General features: G+C 41.0%; 1 protein-coding gene across 2 annotated transcripts in view; it reads right to left on the reverse strand.

The window, feature by feature from the left end:
- The window catches only part of wdr5 (WD repeat domain 5), a 48,010-nt gene that overhangs the window by 17,693 nt on the left and 18,535 nt on the right, over nt 1-11,782 (reverse strand). The window contains exons 4-5 of one of the 2 annotated variants that reach the window (XM_072240481.1): nt 11,308-11,381; nt 2,676-2,765 (exon numbers count right to left, since the gene is read on the reverse strand). In XM_072240481.1, coding sequence (XP_072096582.1) covers nt 2,676-2,765; nt 11,308-11,381 — 164 coding nt within the window. The remainder of the gene's footprint in view (nt 1-2,675; nt 2,766-11,307; nt 11,382-11,782) is intronic. The other variant, XM_072240482.1, reaches the window with a different exon arrangement.

An 11,782-nucleotide genomic window follows, 5' to 3' on the forward strand; every position in this document is an offset into this window, starting at 1 on the left:
CCTTCAGCATTATCATGGAAAAGGATAGAATCAGAAAGGACAGGAAAGTTTTTAATTGGGGAAGGGCAAATTATGAGGCTATAAGGCTAGAACTTGGGGATGTGAACTGGGATGATGTTTTTGCAGGGAAATGTACTATGGACATGTGGTCGATGTTTAGGGATCTCTTGCAGGATGTCAGAGATAAACTTGTCCCAGTGAGGAAGATAAAGAATGGTAGGGTGAAGGAACCATGGGTGACAAGTGAGGTGGAAAATCTAGTCAGGTGGAAGAAGGCAGCATACATGAGGTTTAGGAAGCAAGGATCAGATGGGTCTATTGAGGAATATAGGGTAGCAAGAAAGAAGCTTAAGAAGGGGCTGAGGAGAACAAGAAGGGGGCATGAGAAGGCCTTGGCGAGTAGGGTAAAGGAAAATCCCAAGGCATTCTTCAGTTATGTGAAGAACAAAAGGATGACAGGAGTGAAGGTAGGACCAATTAGAGATAAAGGTGGGAAGATGTGACGGGAGACTGTGGAAGTGAGCAAGGTCCTCAATGAATACTTCTCTTCGGTATTCACCAATGAGAGGGAACTTGATGACGGTGAGGACAACGTAAGTGAGGTTGATGTTCCGGAGCATGTTGATATTAAGGGAGAGGAGGTGTTGGAGTTGTTAAAATACATTAGGACGGATAAGTCCCCGGGGCCTGATGGAATATTACCCAGGCTGCTCCACGAGGCGAGGGAAGAGATTGCTGAGCCTCTGGCTAGGATCTCCATGTCCTCGTTGTCCACAGGAATGATACCAGAGGATTGGAGGAGGGTAAATGTTGTCCCCTTGTTCAAAAAAGATAGTAGGGATAGTCCGGGTAATATAGACCAGTCAGCCTTACGTCTGTGGTGGGAAAGCTGTTGGAAAAGATTCTTAGAGATGGGATCTATGGGCATTTAGAGAATCATGGTCTGATCAGAGACAGTCAACATGGCTTTGTGAAGGGCAGATCATGTCTAACAAGCCTGATAGAGCTCTCTGAGGAAGTGACCAGGCATACAGATGAGGGTAGTGCAGTGGATGTGATCTACATGGATTTTAGTAGGCATTTGACAAGGTTCCACACAGTAGGCTTATTCAGAAAGTCAGAAGGCATGGGATCCAGGGAAGTTTGGCCAGGTGGATTCAGAATTGGCTTGCCTGCAGAAAGCAAAGGGTCGTGGTGGAGGGAGTACATTCGGATTGGAGGGTTGTGACTAGTAGTGTCCCACAAGGATCGGTTCTGGGACCTCTACTTTTCGTGATTTTTATTAATGACCTGGATGTAGGGGTAGAAGAGCGGGTTGGCAAGTTTGCAGATGACACAAAGGTTGGTGGTGTTGTGGATAGTGTAGAGGACTGTCGAAGATTGCAGAGAGACATTGATAGGATGCAGAAGTGGGCTGAGAAGTGGCAGATGGAGTTCAACCCAGAGAAGTGTAAGGTGGTACACTTTGGAAGGACAAACTCCAAGGCAGACTACAAAGTAAATGGCAGGATACTTGGTAGTGTGGAGGAGCAGAGGGATCTGGGGGTACATGACCATAGATCCATGGAAGTTGCCTCACAGGTGGATAGGGTAGTTAAGAAAGCTTATAAGTCGAGGGATAGAGTTTAAGAGTCGCAATGTAATGATGCAGCTCTATAAAACTCTGGCTAGGCCACACTTGGAGTACTGTGTCCGGTTCTGGCCACCTCACTATAGAAAGGATGTGGAAGCATTGGAAAGGGTACAGAGGAGACTTACCAGGATGCTGCCTGGTTTAGAGAGGATGCATTATGATCAGAGATTAAGGGAGCTAGGGGTTCACTCTTTGGAGAGAAGGAGGATGACAGGAGACATGATAGAGGTTTACAAGATATAAAGAGGAATAGGTAGAGAGGACAGCCAGCGCCTCTTCCCCAGGGCACCACTGCTCAATACAAGAGGACATGGCTTTAAGGTAAGGAGTGGGAAGTTCAAGGGGGATTTTAGAGGAAGGTCTTTTACACAGAGAGTGGTTGGTGCGCGGAATGCACTGCCTGAGTCAGTGGTGGAGGCAGATACACTAGTGAAATTTAAGAGACTACTAGACAGGTACATGGAGGAATTTAAGGTGGGGGATATGGCAGGCAGGGTTTAAGGGTCAGCACAACATTGTGGGCTGAAGGGCCTGTACTATGCTGTACTATTCTATGTCCTATTGGAGTAATTCAGTTCAGCCTGTGTTACCTGGTTCCCGGTTCTTTCCCTATATTAAAAATATGTGAAATATTTCGTTCATCACCACTTACGGCTATCCATAGGTCACAATATACACTCAGTAGCAGATATTTGAGGCTCGGACTGTGAGTAATATAGCACACTAATGTACTGTACTGCCAAAGCACACCTTTGCGTGAATCTGCAGAACCATGTAAGGATAAGAAATGAGTAGGGATAGATTGAGCAGATAACCTGCCAGGAATCTTTAAGCTGAACTTTAATGGGAGAGTGGAAGATTACAAGGTTGTCTGGAGGAAAGTTTTAAAAGATATGATGGTAAAACAAATAAACCATACATGTATTCCCAATAATTTAGTCATGAATAAATTACAAGCGCATCCACTGCTTGTCTTGGGCTTGGGGTACCAAAGCCTAACTTTTAGCTGGCCTTGCAATCTGCAGACGCTGATTCTTCTTACCGAGTTCACATCCCATATTTTAAGGGTTTTGTCATCTGAAGCCGAAACAAGCAAATTGGAATCTGTGGACCAGGCAACATCTGAGATTCCCTATTTTAAAAAAATAGGAATATGAGCTCTTAATAAGACAATTTATCTCTCTGTAAACAATAGGACAGCACAATGACAAGAAAACAAAGGGATTTCTTTACGCTCACTCCCAGAACATTACCACATTCTTTAAAGGTTCATTTGCTACTTTGCAAAGAGATAACTAAGTTAGTCAATGGGGTAGCTTGAACCAGCTTGGCAGGGTACTGAAATGAAATTTGTGACAGGCTTGGATGGGTGTGGAATTCATGCCTATAAATTTATCCAGCACGGTATACAAGGTTCTAGCACATGTTGAAATGATATAGTGGCAATAGGAACCTGGCTTAGGTAAGTTGAGAAACTTGAAATTAATATACAGTGGATTCCGATTAATCGGGCCATTGGTTAATCAGGGCAGCCATTTATCTGGGACAACCCTTAAAGAACAAAAACTAATTGAGAAAATAGTCAGGATTCCCTTCATTTATTTGAAACACTATGATGCTTAATTGAGACAGGAGACTGTTGCCGAACAGTTTCTAATTAGCATCAGTTGCATGCTGTTTGACATTACACCATAAATAGAGCGAACAATATTTATATAGTGTAGTTGCGTGTGTTTCTGTTCAAAATGCAGTGATTTTTGTCACCGTTAGTTGGCGTGAAATAAGCAGTAGGACAATTCGGAATTGTTTTGCTCACCGCAGTATCAAGCATTCGGGCTTAGAGATGTAAGAAATAGCCAGGAGGGAAAATACAGTGATTTCGCTACTTCATCAAGTTAGGTACTACAAAGAACTTGAAGGTATCAACAATCATCTTGAATATTTCAAAGAAGGTGAAGAGTTAGATGATGAAATCATCAAAAGCATTGTTTGAAGACAATTCATTACCTGCACTGATTTTGTTCATTCACAGTTAATCAAAAGCACATGGCAGCGTATGCTGGACAAATTCTGCCATCGATAACTAATAGGAACTAATATACAGTTTTGTAGTCCTATAGAGGTATTAGTAGTGATCTAATTTGTTCTGTATTTCATTTAAATACATAAATTGTTACTCAGTTAAGCAGTAGCTTGTCTTTTATTTATACCTTTTTTATTTATTTCCATGAAACTTTGGCTAATTGGGGCAGCTGCTTAATTGGGCCAAAATGTACTGGTCCCGATGTGTCCCAATTAACTGGAATCCACTGTATCTGGCATTGAGGAAATACAGGGATGAAAAGAAGTCAGGGCATCACAGAAATGATCAAAGGTAAATGTGGCCTATGCATATGATACCTGTTCTCTTGCTGTTTATTTAACTATCTGTTTCCACTATTATAACATTGTCTGATTCTGTCCTGCCTCTTAGCTAGTCAAACTTACACAGCAATTTGATTCCCAAACCTTGTGCTGAGTGAAAAGCACACTACTTTAATTCTTCTTACTATTCTCTCCAATTCTTCACAGATTTTCCCATTCATTGTCAGAAGGGGAAACTTACAATGGCCAATTAACTTACCAAACCACACATCTCTGGCACGGGCGGGCGGGGAGAACATACACAGTCACAGGGTCAACATTCAAACTCCACATGGACAGCACCATAGAACAGGACTGAATGAAGATTGTTAAGAGTTGTGAGGCAGTAACTCTATTCGCTGTGCTCCTGTGGCTCTGCACGTAGCACTGTCAGCTTACTGAGGTGCCCATTTTCATTGAAAGATCCAAGCATGAAAGTCAAATCTGAAACCTCAAGTTAGTAATAAGGTAGTGTAATGAAGTTGAAGATCCTGCCTTCCTCACGGGTCATGAAACTGAAGTCTCCCAGGTGGACAGAAAAGTTAGTCCAGCAGCCTAGCAAATATTTAGTTCCAAATCAAAAACAAAATTGTATGAGCGGGCCATTATGTACTGAGCTGTTTACAAATTGGCTGCTGCATTCTAAGCATTATATTAGCAATTACATTTTAAGAAGTATTTTACGACCTTTAACACATTCAACTAGTCCAAGGTGACAAAAAAAAAAGCTTTAAAAATATCAGGTCCATTTAATTTGCTGACTGAAATGTCGTCCACATCTCCATTACCTTGCATTTCTCATCTGTATTCTTCATTGTTTTACATGAATTTGAGATGGCTGAAATACCTTGGAACATGTGATGTTTACCCTCACCTGTGCTCACAGGCTTGTACTCCTTGTTAAGTAAAGTGTTGACTTTAAAATTTTCATCCCTGTTTTCAATTACTTCTATTTTTTTCCACACTCCTTTCCTCTAGTGCCTTCCATATCCAGCAATAACTTGTCTGAACTTCTTCAATTCTAATCTTCGGTACGTTCACAAATTTAGTCCCTTCAACTGCCAAGGCCCAAAACTATTGCCTCCTTAAATCTCTGCTTCCGTAGCCAGTTTTCCTCCCTTGAAATTCCCCTTAAAACATCAAGTTTTTGGTCATCTGCTTTGATTGCAACTGTGAAGATGGCATTGGTGAAATATGGCAACGCTTTGCAGACAGCAAACAAAACTACTAGCAATAAATATACTTTATCGGGACTACCATCACTGCAACCTGCAGCTTGAAATGCCTGTCTGGGAGGTGTGCTTTTAAACCATCTGTAGGACCTGGCATTTTTGTGATATCCTGAAATATTCGTTGAATTGGACTCAGAAAAATGCATTTATGACCACGGCTGCCATTGCTGGAGTGGACTTGGGGGCTAGACTGAAGTGGTGGGATAGGGGCTCAAGAGCAGATGATGAATCGATATTTGGCCGAATTAAGTGCCAAACCAGATTAAAAAGATTAAGGTTTCGCGGCTGAGGGTGGAGGATGAAGTTCAGCTCAATACTCTCGGAGGCTTAACTCGTCTCAGCACTGAACTGATTCTGCAGCTGTGGTCTGGAGCTATCAGCACTCACCACAGTGCTGACCCAAGCTCCATGGCTGTGACCTGCAGCCAGCGGGCTCCTGGACCAGCAGCATGCTGAATTGACGAGTGGGCTGTGGACTTACTTTCAGGGGCTTGTGGTTTATGTTCTGTGGATTAATTGTTTACACAATTTGTTCTTCCTTTTTCACACGTGGATGCATGTATTTGTGGTGTGGGTTTTTTTTTGGTGAATTCAGTGTTTCTTTGTTTTTTGGGTGCCTGCAAGAAGATTCTCAAGGTTGTATATGGAATACATACATTAATAATAAATGCAATTTGAACTTTTGAACTTTGACATCTCCTCATATTGGGCAGTAGCAAATCTGATTAGACTCCTGTGAATCAAAGCAGGATGTTTTAATGGTGCTATATTGCTGTTGGAACAGATTATGTGTTGAGGGGTTGAGATTAAAATTTCTGAATTTGAGGATGGTATGAACTTCTTTTTGGTGGGGAGGTTCGGTGTTGAGGATTCAACAACAAATTACAGAGGCCATTAATGAACTTGAGAAATTGCTGGAGTTCCACTTAGATAAATCCAAGGTAATACATTCTTGGAGGATATAAAGGAAGGTCACTAATTACTTGGAAAATGTAATTACTTAGTTGGAGTAGAAGAACAAGGAGCTCTCGGAATACAAATACACCAAATGTTCTGCACACACAAGCAAGACCATATGACAAAAAGATGGAGACAATAGAGTGATGCACAGATTTTAAAGGATGAACACCAGAACCAATAGCACATTATCAAGAAAGAATGAAAAGACTTTCATTTCCAAAGAAATTTAGCAGGAAATACAGAAGGAACTTATATATCTGAGAATGTGGAACTTGTTACAATGGGGACGGATCGAAGCAAGTATTAGTGAATTAGATAGCTATATGGACAGGAAAGGAATGGAGGGTTATGGGCTGAGTGCAGGTCGGTGGGACTAGGTGAGAGTAAGAGTTTGGCACGGACTAGAAGGGCTGAGATGGCCTGTTTCCGTGCTGTAATTGTTATATGGTTATATATGGTTATATTATTGATGTGCTTACGGCAATTTGGACAAAATAGGGAAATTAAGGGTTTTGTTGATAGTTGTAGATTAGGAAAGATGGGAAGACTAGAGCATAACGTCTTTTGGGCCAAAGGCTTTATATCCTTAATATAACTAGTTAAGAAACAATGGAGGAGCAGCAATGCCCATTGACTTCAAATAATGCAAAAGAGGAGCAAATTTGCAGATGATAAACTGAAGGAAGTGGAAAGAGTCAGGGTCAGTTTGGTACTTCAATTACCCTAAAAGACTCAGGGAGAAAACCCTATATATGGCAAGTACAAGGGAGAACTGCTGAGATATAAACTTTATCAATGTGCTCCTAGCCCAACGAAGGGATGAATGCTGCAGACAATTCCAGTGAATTAATGGTTTCATGGGAATGCAATTGGAAGTAGTGATCATACAACTAGTCATAAAACACTACAGCTAGAATCAGGCCCTTCAGCCCACCTAGTCCACACCAAATTATTAATCTGCCCAATCCCATCGACCTGCATCCAGACCATAGCCCTCCATACCTCCCTCATGTATGTACCTACCCAAATTTCTCTTAAATGTTGAAATCAAACCTACATCCACTAGCAGCTCGTTCCACTCTCTCGCCAGCCTTGAGTAAAGAAGTTCCCCCCCTCTTGGGTTACCTTAAACATTGCATCCTTTACCCTTAACCCATGACCTCTAACTTGTGTTTCACCCAACCTCAGTGGAAAAAAAACCTGCTTGCATTTACACTGTCTACACCCCTCAAAATTTTGAATACCTCTATTAAATCTCCCCTCATTCTCCTACGCTCCAGGGAGTAAAGTCCTATCCTACTCGATATTTCCTTATGACTCAGGCAAGTTCTTGTAAAAGTTCTCTACAACCTTTCAATGTTGTTGATATCTTTCCTGTAGGTAGGTGACCAGGACGGCACATAACTCAAATTAGGCCTCACCAATTTCTTATACAAAACATCCCACCTCCATACTCAGTGCTTGGATTTATGAAGACCAATGTGCCAAAAGCTCTCTTTATGACCGTATCTACTTGTGAACCCACTTTCAAAGAGTTAAAAATCAGTATTCCCAGATTCCTCTGACCTACCACACTGCTCAGCACATTACCACTCATCATGCAAGTTCTACCCTGTCTCGTTGTACCAAAGTGCAACACCTCACACTTGCCTGCATTAAATTCCATCTTCCATTTTTCTCACTGGTCCAGATACCGCTGCAAGCCTTGATAGCCTTCCTCACTGTCCACTATGTTCCCAATCAAAGTGTCATCTGCAAATTTTCTGATCCAGTTTACTACTTTAGCATCCAGATCATTGATATAGATGACAAACAACAATGGAACCAGCACCCATCCCTACAGCACACCACTAGTCACAAGCCTCCAGGCAGAGAGGCAACCATCTACTACCACTCTCTGGCTTCTCCCACGAAGCCAATGTCTAATCCAATTTACAACCTCATCCTGTATGCCAAGTAAGTGAACTTCTTAACCAACCTCCCATGTGGAATCTTGTCAAAGGCCTTGGTAAAGTCCATGTAGACAACATCCTCTGACTTGCTTTCATCAACTTTCCTGGTAACTTCTTTGAAAACTGTAAGATTGTTTTGACACAATCTACTACACACAAAGCCACAATGACTATCCCCAAACAGTCCCTGTCTATCCAAATACTTATATATCTGGTCCTTAAAATACCTTCCAATAACTCACCCACTATTGACGTCACGCTCACCGGCCAATAATATCCCGGCTTATTTTTAGAACCTTTAACACTGGAATGACATTAGCTATCCTCCAATCCTGCAGCACCCAAACTGTTGCTAAAAGCATTTTAAATATCTCTGCTACAGCCCCTGCAATTTCTGCATTAGCCTCCCTCAAATTCTGAGGGAACACCTTGTCAGGCCCTGGGGTTTTATCCACTCTTATTTGTCTCAAAACAGCAAACATCTCCTCATCCATAATCTGTATACTTTCATAACTTGACTGCTGTTTGCCTCACTTTGATAGACTCTGTGCCCATCTCCCATGTAAATATAGTTCCAAAAAAGGCAATTTAAGATCTCCCCCTACTAGACTTAGAATAAATATGGAAATAGACAAGGAAAAACAAATGCAAGAATATTTAATTAGTGGAGCGCTAACTTCAAGGAGTTGAAAGACAATAAGTCCTTGGTTCACTGGAATCAAAAATTGACTTGTAAATTTGGGAGATTTGATTAAATTGGTGCTTTAACATCTAAGTAGTATTGGATCAGGTTTACTTCATTTACTTGCACAGGAAATGTGGATATTAATTTATATGTGTCAAGGAGAAAGAAAGGATTATTTTCATTAGGAAGTAATTGGTGTTCAAAATTATGGGTATTGTTTATATTGCAGAAAATGCATTCACAATCAGGAGCATTGGCAGCCTCAGGAACAACACTTAAGTTGACCGGCATACAAGCTAATTATTATGATCTGCAAGACCTCTACTACCTTAAGAGTTTCTAAATATTCTGCATGACATCTAAAACTCTGACAAACTTCTACAGATGTGTGACGGAGAGTATATTGACTGGCTACATCACAGCCCTTTAACGGAAATTCCTACAGAAAGGTGTGGATACAACCCAGTCCCACCATTGAGCACATCTACATGGAAGCATCATCCATCACCACCCAGGACATGCTCTCTTCTCGCAGCTACCAACAGGAAGAAGGTACAGGAACCTTAGTACTTACACCACCAGGTGCAGGAACAGTTATTAACCCTCAACCATCAGGCTCTTGAACTGAAGTGGGTAACTTCACTCAAGTTCGCTTGTCTCTTCATTGAAATGTTCCCACAACCAATGGACTCACTTTCAATGACTCTTCATCTCATGAGCTTATTTATTTATTATTATTTTTTCTTTCTTTTTGCATTTGCAGAGTTTGTTGTCCTTTGTATCCTGGTTGAATGCCCATGGTGTGGTCTACCATTGATTATATTATGGTTATTGTTCTATTATGGATTTATTGAGTATGCCTGCAAGAAAATGAATCTCAGGGTTGTATATGGTGATATATATGTACTTTGCTAATAAACTTGCTTTGAACTAAACTTTAAAGAGTATGGGACAGTACAAAATGGTGGTGGGAGAATCACTTCACTTCTAACTCCCAAAGAGATAGATAGATATATATATATATATATATATTTATTTGAAAAGAATATAAAATTGATCGTCAATGGGGAAAGGGGCAAAGAAATGGCAATGGCACTATGGTTCAAGAAACTACCCTTTCCACACCTTTTTTGTTCAAATGTGGTTCTGGAGCCTGTGATCTACATTTTGGTGATGTGTTTTCAGGCCATTTGAGCGAATTGGCACTTTGTTGTCTCTGGAGGTTTTGAGCGAAGTGTGTGGCCTCGAGGCCAAGAAACAGGGTGTGAGCCCATGATCAACTCCATCCAGGTATAAGCAGCCGTGTTCAGCATCGTCTATCAGCCTCTCACTCGCTGCTGCCAGGGGAAGGTCCCAGCGTGACGTTCTCGCTTTCCCTCTCGCTCACTGCTGCCGGGGGAAGTTGTCTGCGTGACATGCTGTTTTTCCCTCTCACTCGTGCTCCTGGAGGAGGGTCCCAGCGTTCGAATGCTCTCTCTCTGCCTCGGTCTTTGGCGAGGTTTAATCGACGCAGCTTGTGGATTGGACTCTGTAGTTAACGTTATGATGTATTTCTGGTCGCTCCTTTCTTTGTTACTATTTTGTGCGATTTTGATCAGGGCAGCCTGCAGGTAACGAATGACATAGCACTAGATTGAACTGCACTGAGCCAAACTGAATAGGTCTGGACTCTGTTCTATATTCTGTGTTTTTCGCTCTTTTTTTGGTTATTTGCGCGATTTGTGTATTTTTGCGCATGGAAGAGGTTGTTATTCTTTGAATGGGTTCAATGGTTGTTTAATGGTTCTCTGTGGGAAGACAAATCTCAGTGATGGTATGCTGCATACATACTTTGATAATAAATGTACCTTGAATGCGCTCCTTTTATACTATAATTTTATCACTTGAAGTTCCATTATATGGTTCAATGCGAATTTTGGTATGTCAAGGATTAAACATCTTCTATTTGTGCTCTATGGAATATTTCCACTCTTCTAGAGGGCAAAATAGGTTGAATATCTTTTGTCAGTGGAACGCCCTTGCACTTGTATCAGAACATTAGTGGAGATGATGTATTTGAACCCTAGAGTAGTGGAAACACCTCATTCGGACATGCGACCAAGAGGTGCACGAGCTGAGTTAAAGTTAGTGAGATTGCAACATATTTCCCGTACATTCAGTAGGATGTACGTACAAACTCTCAAACCTATGCTACTCAAAGCCCTGACTTCTGCACTGTCTATCCTTACCGATATCTATCTCTCTAGTCTGTTGCTTGTCACCTGTCAAGTTTTCTGGAAGGAGAATCAATGACAATAACACTAAATTTGCATGATACTTACTGACCATCTCGCAATTTATCAATGTCATTCACAGGTCATCATTTGCATTTTATATAATATTACTCACAATGATATCCATTGACATTGGGTTACAGGTTGTATTAATATTTCTCACACTCACCAGTTTGTGTCCTGATATGGTTTTCTCAAATTTACCATCATAAGCACCCCAAATTTTAATCAATTTATCAGCAGCTGTGGAGTAAGAAGGAATAGAATCAGGTTTGAGAAAGAGCAGATCTCATCCCCTTCTTCCACGCCATCCATAGGTTTTCTGTAAATTCACCCCCGCTGGAAAACTTTTGAGAGTATTCAACTCATCTGCAATTTATCTTAAATCCCTGGTTTGAGAATCAAAATCAGAATCGGGTTTATTATCACCGCATGTGAAATGAAATTTGTTAACTTAGCAGCAGCAGTTCAATGCAATACATAATCTAGCAGAGAGAGAGAAAAAATAATAAAATAAAATAATAAATAAGTAAATCAATTACAGTATACGTACATCGAATAGATTTTTTAAAAAATGTGCAAAAACAGAAATACTGAATAGCAGTTAAATTACTAGTTTATCAACCAGAGTTTGGGTGTTGAGG

Source organism: Mobula birostris, chromosome 22 (assembly GCF_030028105.1).
Source record: "Mobula birostris isolate sMobBir1 chromosome 22, sMobBir1.hap1, whole genome shotgun sequence".
NCBI classification, from domain to species: Eukaryota; Metazoa; Chordata; class Chondrichthyes; order Myliobatiformes; family Myliobatidae; genus Mobula; species Mobula birostris.